General features: G+C 42.5%; 2 protein-coding genes across 2 annotated transcripts in view; one reads left to right on the top strand and one right to left on the bottom strand.

The window, feature by feature from the left end:
- LOC139344607 (zinc finger X-chromosomal protein) overlaps positions 1-16,871 on the top strand; it is a 145,241-nt gene that overhangs the window by 75,930 nt on the left and 52,440 nt on the right. The window lies entirely within an intron of this gene.
- Positions 3,704-16,371, bottom strand: arhgap31 (Rho GTPase activating protein 31). The gene is made up of 12 exons (XM_070983740.1): positions 15,836-16,371; positions 13,039-13,141; positions 10,837-10,981; positions 9,492-9,574; positions 9,287-9,394; positions 8,974-9,116; positions 8,673-8,880; positions 8,408-8,529; positions 8,018-8,074; positions 7,029-7,664; positions 6,779-6,927; positions 3,704-6,600 (listed from the first exon to the last, which is right to left on the bottom strand). Exons 1-12 carry the CDS (start codon positions 15,933-15,935, stop codon positions 4,582-4,584), a joined length of 3,873 nt encoding a protein of 1,290 aa, XP_070839841.1. The 5' UTR covers positions 15,936-16,371; the 3' UTR covers positions 3,704-4,581.

Here is a 16,871-nt window from a genome sequence, read left to right as displayed (position 1 = left end):
AAATACGCACGAAACAAAATACTTGAATCCTGAAAAAGAGCCTTTGTACGTTTCTTTAGAAATCAAGCAATTCTGCATGACAAAGGACAATTAATAAGCCGTCTTTTCACGACCAGCAGCTGGTTTCCCCGTCAAGGAAAGTTGGAAAAAATTCAGACTGAATGCGCGCAAAAGCCCTTTGCGCGCAGACAGCAACCCAAGGTGACCCATTTGGCACAGTTAAAATAACCAAGCCGAGGTAAAAGCGAGGGAACTGTCAAAAACATTTAAGCTGAAATATCTTGAAATTGCAAATCCCTTTATGTGGAGGGACGCTGCCGATGTGGGTTAGTCGTACAAAGGAGGTGGTTAAGTTGGAGAGGCTTTGGAAACGGACACGTGGCTTCTCAATGAGAGCTCTTTTGGACCCGCGTGGCTTGCTGTGGCACTGCACATTCAACTATTTTAAACTTATCCAGCTTAGTAAATGTGTGTAGGAAAGTAAATATGTTGACCTGTTAACTTTCATGACATAGCTCATAAACATTTAAACACTTCTGTGCGTTTATAAAGCGTTTGTTTACTCACTTTTAAAGGACAAACGCTGCTGCTGTTCCAGCCTTCCAACCTCGCTTGCAAATGCAGAGTACTGAGTTACTGTTGGAAGAGGGGAGACTATTTTCAAGAGGTTATTTTTTTTAACAAGCATTTAATGGCTGAATGCGCTTTTATCCCCACATTACATTACTTTCTGATGTGTGATGCCGTTTTTTTTATTTTGCGTGCTGCTGCTTTTTGCTAATAAATAACCTGTATGAAGACACTGATATAATAGGCTGTAGAAATGTGAACATGTTTGCGTGAACTGAAAATGGCAACGGTTGTATATTTACATTGACATTTTGAAGGCAGCTAAATATTAATTCTGTTTATAGCTTTTGTATCAGGTATTTTCAGCTATATTTAGTCATCCAAACGGCTCGACCAGCATCAACGGACTGGGAACAGTTTCAGTGGCAGTTTCAGTTTAACAAAAACAACAAAAAACAAAACACGACTGCGACCAAAGGAAAAATGGAAGAGCAACATGTTTCATTATGGAGCTGTTAGTGGTGACAGAGTGTGTTCAGCCCGCTGAAGTGGAGGGGAAGGAAACAGCTCGCCATTGCCTTGAACTCCGGCTGTTTCTGCTGCAACATTTGAAGCCATTCAGCTGGATATAATCTGTTTAACAGCTAATCAGTAATGTAAGATGAAGGACTGGCACGCAGCTTCACTCTTCCTCAGTTCCCCCCCTCTCTAATTGAGTATTCCAGGCGCGCACCGGGCTCTGCTTGCCTTTTTCAGTGTGCTCAGAATGCGCCTTTTTACTTCTCGGCCCATACACAAGCAGTGTCAAAGGTCGGCAAATAATGAACTGCGCAGACATGGAAGTGACCTCTGCAAGCGCTACCGCGGCTCCGAAATGAATGCCTCTGAATGGAATTTGGATCAAAATATGAAGTTTGGGTAAAGCTGCAGTGGACGTTTTTTTTTTTTGCCATCGTTTGACCACTGTCACCATCAATCAGTCCACATGTGTCCGTGTATTAGACTCAGCCGAGAAAAGTGGGAATAAGAGACCTACCTGCTCACTGAGGTAACAACATAAAGCATCTTGTGACTGTTGCACCATGCACACCACTGAGCTTTATTCTTTATTTAAAACACTGTATGTATCCTGATGCATTGGGTTATTGTGTACTTTAGCAAGCAGCATTTCTATGATTCATACAATGAATGATGCAGTGAATGACTGCATTGTGGCAGCGATTTATTGTACTTTTGTAATACGCAGTTTCAAGTAAGAAGTTATTTTGGACAGAGACAGGGGCAAGTGCAAGTTCTTTGGCGAATGCAAGCTACATGCACGCCCACCGCGCAGGCGCAGGACATATTGGAGCGTGTTTCACAGAGCAGCGCTGGTGGCGAGACAAGTGTCGCTGCTCGGCCACAGTGTGTGTGTCGAGTACTTGGAGCACTTCATGTACCTGATGCAGGCTTTCATTGTGTTCTGCAGGTCGGTCTGTTTGTCCCGCGGATCAGTGAGTCGCTCAGATGCGCAGAGTGGAGCAGGAGCGTCATCTGGTGGCAAAGACCAGAGGTAGGTAATCGACCATACTTTGGAGAATTTCGACCAAATAAATAAGAAAAAATATCGTATTAATTGTTAAAACAACATTTTCACTGCAGCCTGCAGTGTTATTGTTGAATGATCAAATATCCCAGATAGGAATAAGAAAGAGTTTCATTATAGGTCCTCACCACAGCACGTGTAACCTGGGGAAGAATCAGCCTGGTCTGTAAAGGGCCTCATCTGTCTCTTTGGCCTTTTCAATGCTCCTCATTCACACACTCTCACTGAGCTGCTTTATGAAAGACTGTAAGTTATGAAATTCTCAGGAGGGAAAATAGAGGCACTACCGTCCTTCCTTCAAGCTGGACAGTCACTGAGGAGGCACTATTTCACCGTTTTGTAACAGGTATAACTTGTTGAACACTCTTTGACCGCTCATGGTTGAAATAAAGCCATGTCTTAGCAGAGCCATTTACTGGTGTGATTTTCACAATTTTTTATTCTCATAACTTTCTGTTGTAACAAAACTCATCATGTGTCTTATGTACATAACTTCAGGTGCCGTCATCAGATTATTAAGGCAAAACTCTCATCTCAAACTTGATTGTTTTTTTTATGAATACAGATGCTCCAGTCAGCCATGTTCAGTATCAATCAGTATGCAAAAATTACAAAACATAAAAAACACTTATCTCTCTCTTTTTTTAATAAAACGCTGTAATCATTCATCCGGTCCATCCAAACTACAGTATAAAAACACTGCACCACACCTCAATAACATCTGCATCTTTAAAAAATACACTGTGACCTCCTTTAACTGCCTCCAAACTATGTTATGTTCAATGTGCGCTTACCCACATATAGCACAAAAGGTAAAAACATCAGATCCCGTGTTTGTAAAATGCAAAAAAGAGAAAAAAACAACAAAAACCTGGAGATACCATCATCTGACTTTGACTCAAAGCACCACCAGAGCCCAAACACATCAAATACAGTCAGCGTGCACACACACAACCTCCACTTTACTTTTCATAACATCAGATACTCTTTACTCTTTTCTACAATGCTGGTTCTTACAGTCAAAAACCAAGCAACAACTCAAAAAAGGCCATAAAATACAAAGCAGTCACAGAAAATAAAGATACACAAGAATGAAAGTCCTTCTGCAGGTAAATACTATTAATTAAGTTTGTGATATATTTAAATCAGAAAAGGGAATTTCTTTTAAATATTAGATTAAAAACTCACATTGACATCAGCTTATCACAGAGCCAATAGCTACATACAGTATATTTCTTAAGAATCAAGAGTTGGTTAATAAAGGAATAAATAAACCCATCTTCATCTACATAATCAAATTCATGGCTTCTAAACTGTTTTAACAGTTTAATTGTCAGTTGTTCAGTTTAGCATTGTAGTTTTTGTTCACCTTTACTGGACACTTCCTGTATCCAGAGCCCTGAATGTTCGAGGATAAATTCAGCTCACACATGAACATTTACAGTATGTGAGGAGGTCATAATCTGATACAGTCTGAACTCTGGCTGTAGACAGTTCATTAAATTCAAATAATCCAACCATGTCACGACGTCGCTGACACACATGGGCTGTTTAAAATTTGTTCTCAGTCTTCGGAAACTTAGTGTGCTGTAGTAGCAGAAGTATATAAAAATACTGTAGAGACATTGAAAAGTTTACGGTGACTGTTTTCTCCAGTGAAACCTTGAAGAAAGTTATTTTAGAAAGGAAGGATGAAAAGGGAACATATTTAAACAACTAACCCCTTTGAATGAGACAAAAAGAGTTAACTCAAGGTCCACTTGTTGGCCTTTTTAAATGAGCTATCTCCATGACAGTGAGATGTGGTTGAAAACTGTGCAAAAAGCTAGTTGAGCTACTTTTTCCTAGAAATGCTTGATTGATGCTCTGAATCTTTCATGGCAGTTATCGATTGTGACCTATAGCACCATACTGGATGTGACAGGGCAGCCTCCCATATCTCAGATTTACTGTTACTTGACATGAAACTAAATGTCTGTCATTCTTCAGTTGCCTTTAAAAACATTCCTTCATTGATCTCAGTAGAGCTGAAAAGATAAGTCAATTAATAAGATTAGCTGGTTGATGGCAAATTAATCACTGTTACTGGTTCCTGTTTGCTGTTTTTAAGCCTTCCATGATAATAAACTGAATATCTTTGGGTTTGGGACTGTTATTGAAGACATCAGCTTGGCCACTGGGAAACTGATGAGAACATCTATTTGTATTATTCTGATATTTTACAGGCCAAGCAGTTCATTGCCAAATCGAGCAAGTAATCAGCAGATTAGTTGAAAATCATTAGTTGCAACCCTAGATCTCAGTCAAGCTTAATTGGCTTTCACATACATCACGGCTTCCTCAACTCTTTCTCAAATACAAGAAGACTTTGTGTATACTTTATCTATTTACAAGCAGACAGTCTCAGTCAGTGACTGTAGCTGCAGTCACTCAATCTGCCTGTGGCTCCTGCTGTCAAATATCATCGACCTCCTCTGCGGCTGGTAGAAGCAGCTGGTGGACGTTTCCAGTCTCTGCCCGCTTTTTGGAATCGTCATTTTGTTTTGAAGAGTGATCCCCTCCGCCGTCCTGAAATTCTCCGCCATCTCTTTAGAAAAGACGTTCACTGCCGACGTGTCGTTCAGGCTCTTGATGGAGGAGAGGAGCTTGCCATCGTCTCCTGGCGGTGGGTAGTCCATGATGGGAAAAGGAGGGCTGAGCAGGATGAGACTCTGAGGTCTCTGCCTGTTCCTAAAGGAGGGTCTTTGTAGGAGGTTCCCTCTGTTAGGTCTGGGACAGTCTACAAACACTTCCAGACTGGGCGCGTGTCTCCTTGTGATGACTGGCAGCTCTGGAGTAGATGTGGTCTTCGCAGACTCGGCACATTTTTCAACATTTGGGTGTTTTTGGTGTTTGGGTGCAGGCTCTTTATTCTCCAGCTCCTCCTTTAGATCTGACATCCCCGGAGGAGGTGCAGCGGTGCTTTTCTCGGCATTCATTTTAGGATATTCCTTTTCTTGATCCGTCACTGCGTCACAATCATTCTCGTGCCTGGATTGAGGTATCTGACTGTACTGCACCTTTGGAGGGACGACGGGCACAGCTTTGGCCTGGCATGTCTTTATCATGAAGGCTGTCCGCACCGATGACACGCTGACCGGGGCTGAATTTCGCCGTAGAGGCGCCTGCCGATCGCTCAGAAACAGCTCTAGCTCTGAGGGCAGCCCGTTGTTTGCAGGCCCAGACGAGGTCAGCAGTCCTCTCTGGCAAGAGGAAAACTCTGATGAATTTCGGTTCTGCTGATTAGAAATGTCTCTGATGCATCGAGGCCCCAGGTCTAAGTTCAGTGAGTATGGCCTGTGTTTTGAAAAGTAATTTTCCTCTCTTTTCTCCGAAGCAGCTGCCTCATAAGACATCTGTCTGTAAAACCTCTGAGATGACGCTGTATTCTTCTGCTTTGCTGTGTTCCACTTTCCTGTGTGAGGTTGCGTTGTGTTATTGCTGTTCACACTGACCCGTGTTGGTACTGACGGCAAATGCGTCCATTTAGTTTCTGGTTTGCTGCTGGTAGTCTGGGGAATGCTTCCTGAGAGGTGTTCAGTGCTCTTAATGAGAGATTGTTTGTTATTATCAAGTGAAGGAGATGAAATCTTTCCCTCCTCGAAGCTCTGAGTTTCCCCATGAGAGCAGAAGGGTGACAGCTGGTTGAACAGCTCCTCCACGTCAGGTGAGTGGAGAGGACTGGTAACCCACTGCTTGGTGGTGCCAAGATCCTCCCAGGGCTCCACCAAGTCCAGGTCCTCGGAGTTTCCTCCATATCCGTCGTCATTGTCGAGGTGTGGCAGCTCCAAGGTGTGACGTCTCTCCTCCAGACATACTGACAGCCTCTGGACAACTTCCTCCTCAGGAATCACACTCTTCTTTGCTCCTTCACTGGACATTTTTGTGTCCCCTGGAGGAACTTCATCTGCTCCTGAAAAACCTTCAGCTGCTGGAGAATCCTCTATCGTCAAAGGATTCATAACTTTATCTAAACAGGTTTTCTTTAAAGGAAGCTGGAACTGTTTGGAGGAAGCTGGGTCATCTTTGTTTAAGGGTGTGATTTTTTGAAGCTTCTCTTTCTCACCCTCCATGTCAGCAGGGCCAGACCTTTCTGTGCTTTTGTGACAAGAAATCGAAATGTCTGACTCTGAGGGTTGTTTCTTTGCAGAGTCTGATCCAGTGGCGATTGCATGTTCACTCAGAGAGGTATTTAAAGACTGCTCCCGGAATAACAAAGACAGAGACGGAGAGCTGCGGCTTCGTTTTGACTTGACGTCCATCGTTAACTTCGTGACCTCGCTGGTACTCTTGGAGCCGAAAACAGGCTTAAAAGTCTCATCCAGCAGGTCGATTTCAGGTTCAGTTATCTTCAGTTCTTGGTAGAGGTCAGACCACAGCTCTTTCCCAGTAGAAGATCGCTTGTCCTGAGAAAATATCAAGGATAAACAAACAGAAAGGATTAAATATAACCAAATGATTCCAGCATTCATGTCAAAAACAAACATAATCATCCCTTTGTGCTGGTTAGAGGCAACGATATTCGGGCACATATCTGAGCAGTATTCATTCCTTTGAAGGAATTTGAATAATACAGCGGTTTACCAGTTGCTTCGCCGTGGACTGATTGTGCAGTACTTTCCCAGGAGATGGCGCTGCATCTTTGCCTTCTCTTGCATTTGCAAGGGACAGTGCTTCCAGTTCAGAAATATTCATCCCGCCTCGACCTTCTTGCACCACATCTTTGCTTGCATCTAAATAAAAAAAAAGTGTTTCCATCACATTGTGTTACACATGTAAGACTTTCATACGTAAGGTAACAAGCCATTTTAAAATGTCGTAAAGACGTTCTCACCCTCTGGCGGGACTCTGGAGGTCAGCTGCTCTGTGTTTTTCTTCTCTGTTCCTTCCTGCATCTTGGGTTCCAGTTGGCGGAAAGTGCTGCTCTTTGCACTGCCGCTGCTCCCTTCTGAGCTCTCTTTGCAGGGTTTCAGAGTGGCTGCTTTGTCCTTGGCGTGCCCCCTGCACGGCGTGCTGTTGGAGCTGATAACGGCTGATACGCGCAGGGGTACAGACACAGCAAAAGGCTCAGATATGTTGACGGCTCTGCGCTGATGCCTCGGCGAGGACTCAAGCGGGAAGAGACTTCCTGGGAAGGAGGGCCGAGAGGAGCTGTTGTGGGAGGAACCTGAGTACAGCATCCTCCTGTTTTTTGGAGAGGTGGGCTTGTAGCCGCCGAGGTCGTCACCTTTGAACACCTTCAGTTGCTCTGGCAGTGTTTTCTGAGGTGGCACAGATGCACTTGCTGACCCCTTTTGGTTTATGCTAGAGCTCCAGCCACCTGTTGCCCCACCAGCTTTGTTCCCTTTAAACTCCCAGTTTTGGTCATGTTCACTGAGGTCATAGAGCGAGTCAGATCCCAGCGTCCTGGATTTTACATCTGGAACAAAAATGCCACCAGCGGGACTGCTGTTTCCCGTTCCGTCATCATCTGTACAGCAATAATGACAGAAGAGAAAGAATATTAGTTAACTTTAATCGATGCCACAACACCATCTTATAAGGGGGCAATGACAAAGTTTGTAGCTCGTAAAATCACCCTCATTTTGCTCCATGTTTAAAGGTGCAATGTGTAAGAATCTGCCACCTGTTGAAGGTTGCTCTAAACAAATAGCAGGCAGCATATCACCAGAATAACCGCTAACTGCTGCTCTCTACACTGTCTGTTGCTATCTTTGGCTGTCACTACTAGCTGCTAATGAACTGCAGGAGGCGACAGGAACTAAACTAAAATTCTGCCAATATCTAATATATTAAATTTACATATGCAGGTTTTAGCCTCACCTGTTGGTAAGGAGCACAAGGACTCCATGCTCCTGGATGGACGAAGAGTTGCCTTTTCTGTAGAAAACAAAACAAAATTATGACAGTTTGAGAAAACATTTTTATGTATCCAGAAAATAAAAAAAAAACACAGATCAAAGCTAAAGAATTCTTTCTTCAAACAGAAAGTGATTTTTACCTCACAAATTGTTTCATTTGAATCTTTTTGCTTTTTTTTTATTTTTTTATTTTTTTTACAAACCTGAAGAAGTGACACAAAAGAACAAAAGCAAGAAAGTATGTGTGTATTTTGTGAGTCTGGCCTGTAAAGTGAGTTTTTCATGTTGATGCTGAGTGAAGTGTCTAAATGTGTCCAGATCATCATTGCTACCTCCCAGTGTTACACTCTACCTGTCATCCCGGGTGCTCGTATGAACACGCTGCCGTTCCGGCTCAGTTTTCCCTTCGAGTCCACAGAGCGTCCCAGATTGAAGATGGACTTCCACTTCTTCGATTTCCCAGAAAACTTTCTCCTAACAGATAAACAGATATTGTTAAGCCCAGTGCTGTCCCACAAATTTTGTTCTGAGTGTTATAAATGCACAGTAAATACAGTGATCGTGCATCAAACAATCTTTTTAAATTATTCTTGAGATTGAACTCAGATCTGTCATACTTGTTGTCTGATATGTCTATGACCGTGTGGTAGAGTGTGGCAGTGCTGGTATCAGGCAAGCTGTTCTCCCGCTGACGTTCTCTGTGCACAGGGTGGTTTGGACCTAAGGAGCGGGCCTGGGCTTCTTCCAGGCTCATCAGTTTCATTGGCCCACTCTGACCACTGATTGGGAGTGTGGCATACTTCTCTCCACACATCAAACTCGGCCCTGGAGAAGTCAGTTTTTCAATGGCAAATTAGCAAATCTTTTAGCCTGACCCATCTCTCAACAAAAGAACCCATTTTCTTTATAATGTCATACCTTCTTTGGGTTTGATGTGCACAGAGTCACTGCTGAAGATCTGCTCCGTGTGGTTTAGAATGAATTCAACCACTGACTGTTGTATCCGCACCTCCTGGAAAGCCATGTCCCCATTACCTGATGATGCCTCGATGTCTTTAGATCTGAGAAGTTAACAAATGAAAATCAGAAATGTTGAAATCCTTTGAAGTGAAGAAAAAAATGTATTCGTGCATACTTTCCCAAAGCTGCTAGTACAGAAATTCACACATTTCCTTCCACATCACAAGTGATGAATCAAGGGTTTCAAGCACATCTGTGAGGATGAACTCACCTTAATAGATTTGGAGCCCAAACCAGAGCCAAGTTTCGTGTGTGCATGTTTGTCTGGGTGCTTAAGGTGGCAAGGTGGGCCAAGTGCTTAGTGAGGTACTCCAGAGTCCTGAGGGGAGTCAACAAACACATTTATTACATCATTCTAAAAATAAAATGGGACTGCCAGCTGTCCAGTAGTCTTTACCAAAAGGGCTGATGTTCACCTGAAGTGAGGGGTCGGCAGCTCCTTGATGACCCTCTGAATGTGTAAGAGTCTCTCGTGATCCCCCCGCACTGTGACCACTTCCTGCATGTAAAAGAGACAGGCGTCTATGTCAAAAGAACCTAGAATCGGTAAGAGTAAAAGATTTCGATGCTCGTGCCTTGCCAGCATTGTGTTTATTTACTTTCAGCACATGATTATGGTGAAATGCTGGAGTGTGTTTGTGGTCATGTGACTGAGGGCAAAACAGCTGAGCACATTTGCTGCATTTGTTAGTCATGGGTCACACATACATTCTTCTTTAAGCGTGCTCTTACTCAGGCTTGTGCCTTTATGTCTGATGGCCAAAGGTTTACTTCAAAATGACATGTCATATTATAAGAGGTGGGAAAATTAACAGTTTTTTAGTTAATAATGCACACATCAAGCACTCAATGGAGGCGGCTAAATGCTCATGTTGTGAGATCATTCTTTCCAATTTGCGAAGAAGTTCTACAACAGAGAAACTGGATTATTTTTGTTTATTCATTTTTCATATTATGCCATTTGAGAGCGGATTTTTCCTAAAACAGTGGAGTCGTGGAGCTTTCAGGCACAAGCAGCATGTGAATGCCAAGGTATGCAAATTGGCCGTCAAGGTACACAGAAAGCTCCACAGAAACTGAACCAGGTCTTACAGCTTGTTAGTCCTGTTCCCCTCCCTCCTGCTCCTAAACTCTCTTTCACATCAGCAGTTCAGCGAGAAAACAGCTTCTCTGTGCTCCTAAATGTCGAGATCGCATCACCCCAGTTTTATCCACACAGGTTGGCAGTTAAATTTTGAACCGATTTTAAAGACCTCATTGTGCTTTTGCTCTCGCTTCATGACAACCCTTAAATACGCCCGTGATCTAAAAGGTACAAAATGTTTTCATCTTTACAGTGTGGAAATCAGTTCTGTCATACACGACATTCAGGGCCATCCTTTTATGATTAGAAGGCAGCAGACGCTACTTTTAACAACAAAGATGATAATGACAATAAATCATACTGAGGTTGAAATGGATGTTTCTGTGTCAATATGTAATTCAGCACTAATGGTACTGTATTCACCAGGGACGTGATGAAAACAGCTGATCAATAGCGAGGCAGAGAGATGAGGTCACACTTATGACACATAATAATAAATAAGATCTATATGGTGCTGGCACAAATATACTGAGGGAACATGTGGAATAAATACTGCGTCTGGTGTTGCCATTCTGCCTGTTACTAATTAGTGTTTGCAAAGCATGAGTTTAGAATAAATCTGCTGTCAGTCCTCTTCCAGTGAGGACTGACTGTGAACGTGATTTGAATGTACTCACAGTGAATTTGCTGTACAGCTCATATGTGAGCAGAGGATTGGGTAGCTCCCTGAAGTACAGCTTACATAAGGAACCCACACAGTGGATGTCCTGGAGGTACACTTCCTTTGTAAGATCAGGGCACGCCTCAGAGCTGAATTCCTGCCTACACACACACACACACACACACACACACACACACACACACTTAGATGAATGGTTTAATTGTCAAACACCCAAGTATGCAGTACACTCAAAATTTTAAGACCAGTTGAAAAATTGCAAGAATTTACATTTTGCACCATTGGATCTTAAGAAGGTTCTAAGTAGAGCTTCAAAATGCAAAATGAAGAAATGGGAGTGAGACAAAAAAAAAATTGAGTAAGCAATTTATTGCAAACAAGTATTAAAGTAGGTTGTTCATCGGCTGATCAAAAGTTTAAGACCATATCTCAAAAAAACAAACAAACAAACAAACAAAAAAACCTAAAAAAGAAATAAAATTTTCAAAAAAGGACTCAGTAATGAGTAGCTGCGCCATTGTTGTTAATCACCTCAAAAATTCGTTTCGGCATGCTTGATGCTAGTGTTTCCAGGAGGCTAGTGGGAATGTTGCTCCAAGTGGTGAAGATGGCTTCACGGAGGGCATCCACTGTCTGGAACTGGTGTCCATTTTTGTAAACTTCCCTTGCCACCCATCCCAAATGTTCTCAATTGGATTTAGATCAGGGGAACACACAGGATGGTCCAAAAGAGTGATGTTATTTCTCTGGAAGAAGTCCTTTGTAAGGCCGGCATTGTGAACTGCAGCGCTGTCCTGTTGAAAAACCCAGTCATTACCACACAGACGATGGCCTTCAGTCATGGTAGATGCCCCCTGCAACATCTCCACATAGCCAGCTGCCGTTTGACGCCTCTGCACAACCTGAAGCTCCATTGTTCCATTGAAGAAAAAAGCCCCCCAGATCATGATGGCGCCCCCTCCACTGTGCCGTGCAGAAAACATCTCAGGTGGGATCTCCTTGTCATGCTAGTAACGTTGGAAGCCATCAGGACCATCAAGGTTACATTTTTTTCTCATCAGAGAATAAAACTTTCTTCCACCTTTCAATGTCCCATGTTTGGTGCTCTTGTGCAAACTCCAAACAGGCAATTTTGTGCCGCTGAAGGAGATGAGGCCTTTGAAGACGTTTTCTGTTCTTAAAACCCTTCTCTCGCAGATGCCGTCTGATGGTTATGGGACTGCAGTTGGCATCAGTGACAAGCTTAATTTGGGCTGAGGATTGTCCCGTGTCTTGACGGACAGCCAATTGGATCCTCCGGCTCAGGGCTGGTGAAATTTTTTTGGGTCTACCACTTGACTTTTTTGTTCCATAACCCTCAGGATCTTTCAAGAGGTTTAAAATGACTGTCTTTAAAATGAGGCGTCCAACCTCAGCAGCAATGGCGTGCTGCGAGAGGCCTTGCTTATGCAGCTCAACAATCCGACCATGTTCAAAGAGTGAAAGCTTTTTTGCCTTTGCCATCAGGAGGTCATGACAGTGTGGATACCTGACAGAAAATGACACTGAATCCACATTTTTGCCAAGATTTGGGCTTTTAAATGCTGTGGTCTTAAACTTTTGATCAGCTGATGAACAGCCTATTTCAGTTTAATACTTGTTTGCAATAAATTGCTTACTCAATATTTTTTGTCTTACTCCCATTTCTTCTTTTTGCATTTTGAAGCTCTACTTAGAACCTTCCTAAGATCCAACAGTGCAAAATGTAAATCCTTGCAATTTTTCAACTGGTCTTAAAATTTTGATCAGGAGTGTATGAGGCTTGTTAGATTGCAGTCCATCCAGGTGACTCATGTGGTTATGGTAAAAAGAGAACATGCTAACAAGCTCAATTCTAATCTGAGAAAACAATATAACTCAAATTAAACATAATAATGACTATTTATCAGCTTGCGTGGAGAAAAAAATGAGCTGGACAAACATTAACCAAATTTTATGTCCATGATTTGAGATAATATTTTAATTAATGTAGTATCAGTTCTTACCGAACAATTGCAGCTGATCGAAACAGGAAGGACGCACCGTAATTATGGTGAACGTCAATAAAGTTCATACATACAGTGCACACCCAATTTTAAACGCTTGTGCTTTTGAATGCAATCATGTAATTTACCACCTGCCTTAAAAGCATTACTGTACATGAAACATGCTGCATGAGCACCTGAGACGCTGGATATTCGAGGTGACCCCCGACAGTCTGTAGATCCCGTCCACGATCCCATGCTCCTCGATAAACTCTGCACACTTCTTCAGAACCTGAGGAACTGATGTTACGAAATCGTGTTAGTCACATTTAAGAAGCGTTTCTGTGTAGTTTCAGCTCTTCCAAACTGGACACTCTTAAAGGCAGGAGAAGGAAACAACTGTAAATGTAATGTTTGAGCAGTAACAATGCACACGAGGTTGACTTCATGGTACGTATAGGGTTTGTTCCACCATGTCTGTGTTCTATTCCTTAGGGCCACTGATTGTAGGTGGACTTTGACAGGAAGTTAAAAATGGTTTGTTTGTTTCAGAGGAAGGTTGACACACCCAGTCCTTGTAGCTGGTATTACTTACGACATTTCCTCTAATAGAAAATGGCTTTTGAAATGTTACCACTGACCCACAGTGCACAGCTTCCTGAACTGCAGTACATCACCCTCTGTATACAACCATGTTTGGCTGCACGAGTTGAAAAAATCTGATTTTGGTTGTGGCTTTAGGGCTAAATCACATGCTCTGACTGCATCTTCCCTTTAGCTAATACTGAAAACTCATTGCAAATCAGCATACTTGGAAAAAGCTGACAATGTGTTGTATTTTTGATTGCATGGGGATATCTTTTTAATACAGAAAGTTAACATTAAAGAGGAGTCCGACTCTTATCAGATATAAAGAATTAATCTAAGTTGGATCCCGTAGCTTTTCATAGTGTCTCACATGGACCAGCAATTACCTCTAATCAGCACATGATATTAAGTATTAGAGTAATTATGTGTCAGTGCAGAACTAAAGAAGATATATTCACACATGAAAATCAGTAGCTAATGTGACATAATTTTCTTTCACGGATGAAAAAATACTAATAAAAGTTTTTTTTTTGAGACTGTGAGTTCCATATGCTGCCTTACGTTTCAAAACATTTTGTTTGCATGAATAAACATTCATTTTATTTCATGATTTCCTAATACTTGGTCTGTTGGCAGTTTATGAGTTAGCTGCATGTCCCTTGGTGTTAAGTACAAAACTGATGATCATGCAAACAAAATTCTTCCCCTTCAAAATGGAAGAATAATCTCAGTCATGATTCATTTCTCGGTAATCACAGGAGACACAGAGAATCTGCTATTTACATTCTCATCTATTTGACTTAATTGGACTTTCAGTGACATGCCTGTGGTCAAATGCTGGATGATGAACAGCTCTGCAGCCTTCACTTAGTGCCTCTCACTCTGTGCTGAGGGAAGATTTCTGCTGCTTGTAGACTGGCAGCGAAGTACAGTTTGACAAATTTTTAGATGCTTCATGAAAACACATGAAATTCAACTCATGCATGATGTGCGGTGAGGAAGATTTCAAGTTACAATGTGACTCCGCCTCAGCGCAGTCAACAGATGCAACTTATTTGTTTTTACAATAATGTTAAATGTTCCATAAAACGCTGAAACTGGTGCAGCTCAGCGGTTGGCTTTGCAACAATCCTCAACAGGCCCGCAGTCTCTCTCCTGTTGTCAGGCTTTACAAACATGTTTTATGACAACAGGCTGTCTTTAAAGGTTTGGGGCAAGATTGACAAAACCTAGCTATAAAATTGGCGAAGTAAAAAGATTAAGTGTGTGTATTTCCAGTGCTTCCCTCCTCCAGAGGACACATGTTTGGGTGTCTGCAGATTTGGAGAGTTTGATTGTGGGTCTACCAGCATGAAACTTTGCATTGTTGTCCTTTGTGCAAGTGGGATGAAAAAAAAAATCAGAACATAACATTGTGCTCACTTTTCTGCACAGGGGCCATGTGTGCATACCATGCTAACATACATTTCAAAATAAGCCAGTAGCTTCCAGTGGTATTCAATGATTTGCATTAGGAATGCAGTCTAAAAAGACAATATGTCTGCTGGACATCCATGATGGAGGGGGTACGACCCAAACCTCCTCCCTCACTTCCTGCCCTGACTGCCCCGCCTTACAGAGAGTCCACTCTTACAGGTCTTCCTTAAAGTTATCCTCAACACAGGCTATTCATGGGCCTCTGCACGTGGGAGACTTCTGTTCTCTCTCTCTCTCTCTCTCTCTCTCTCTCTCTCTCTCTTTTTTTTTTTTCTTTTTGGACGCATCACGGTGATCCCAAAAATAAACTCACAGATGACGGTTGTGAGAAAAGAACAAGGCATAGGATGAAAGGAAAGAAAAGGCCCACAGGGATGAAAGAACAGAACCCTCTCGACCAACCTGACCACATATGATACATTTTGTTTCTATTCTTTTCTGCCCTTGGCTCATTACTTTCTCTCATCCATAGGCAGCAGCACCGCCCAGTCTTTTGTCAGACACAGAGCTCGTCATAGGAGCTATAGTCACTGTAGGAAATTGACATGAAAAATTTGAGAGCCACACCCAGAGTCACAAATGACCATTAAAATATCCAATGGGTGACTAATTGGCCTTACTAAATGTAAAACATGTGTGTACCTACAATCCATATGTGTGACAAACTTGGAACAAAGCCTGTATTTGCCACATAAGGACACTTTTGTCCTTTTTGTTTTAATTCCACTACATAATGTGTATTTAAAAGCATAGGATAGCTATAATAATAATAAAGGAAATGACTAATAAAGCTCAGTTTTCAGTAGAAATGTTATCCTCTATGTGAGTCAAACAACCGGTGAAAAAAATAGTGGGTAGGTTAATGGCAGCTTGTAAAGGATGCTTGTAAAGGAGTGTTAGATTTCAAGGAAAGCAAACTAAAACATTTACCATCTTGTCCTGAATTCTGGAGATGTTCTATCAGGTCACAGCCGAACGCATTTTCACTTCCTTTCTTTTTGATCTTCTGTTTAGTCCCTTTATTCTTCATGTGGCTCCAGTTAGTCGTCCAGATGATTCAAACAAACAGATCCCTGGAAGCGCGGCGATCGATCCATATGACCCTGCGACAAAGGTTGAGTTTGAAGGTCAAAAAAGCAGCCACATAGAAATCCCAGCAATCAGCTCCCAAAAGTCTGCATCCGCTCGCATTCTGACAAACCACACTGTAGGAGGCTGAGAGCAGAAGTGACGTCACATTTTGAAGTTTAAGTCCTTTAAATTGTCATTACTTCAGGTTGCGATCAAAGAAAAGACATGGTGTGAGTGCCGCGTCGCTGGGATGTGGCAGGCGGCTGCTTTATCTCTGAAAGATTTGCAGCAGAAACAGCATTAGAATCGGTCGGTTTCCTGTTGTTTTTTTACCCCCAGCCAGTCTCTCTCTGCTCCTTTTTATCTCCTCCTCTTTTCCTTCATTCCACACAGTCTCCCCTTTTCACTGGCTTCTCTGGAGCTGAGAAAGCGCTCATCTATCAAGAGAGGCAAAAGCACTCAGCTTTTATTTTCAATCTGATTTCCGCTTTGAGATTTGTCAAATAATCTATGTTTAGAGATGAACTCGTGGCAGTGGTGTGGCAGGGATTTTTGAAATGTTGAGTCTGTGTAAAGGGGAGGGAAATGAAGTGAGGGGAGGAGAACAGCTGACTTCTGTTTCTCTCCTGGTTTAGGAATTACTGACCTCTTTTATCCATTTTTTTTTCATGTGCCCAAACTCGGAGCTAACGGGAAAGCTGCTCTCTGCCTTCCTGAATGCTCCCAATGTATACAGTTTCCTGTGCAAGGAGCCCGGGCTCGAAAACAAAAACAGACGCGTTCTGAAGGAAGAGGGAAGTGGGAGGTGACTGGAGTGAGGGCCTGAAGGGCACAGATGGGAAATGGGGGGAGACTGAGGGGGGTTGGGGTGAGGAGATGGATGACACACATGGTT

The sequence above is a fragment of the Chaetodon trifascialis genome, chromosome 16 (assembly GCF_039877785.1).
Source record: "Chaetodon trifascialis isolate fChaTrf1 chromosome 16, fChaTrf1.hap1, whole genome shotgun sequence".
Lineage (NCBI taxonomy): Eukaryota > Metazoa > Chordata > Actinopteri > Chaetodontiformes > Chaetodontidae > Chaetodon > Chaetodon trifascialis.
Note: the sequence above shows the minus strand (reverse complement) of the source record. Positions and strands in the feature narration are given on the sequence as shown.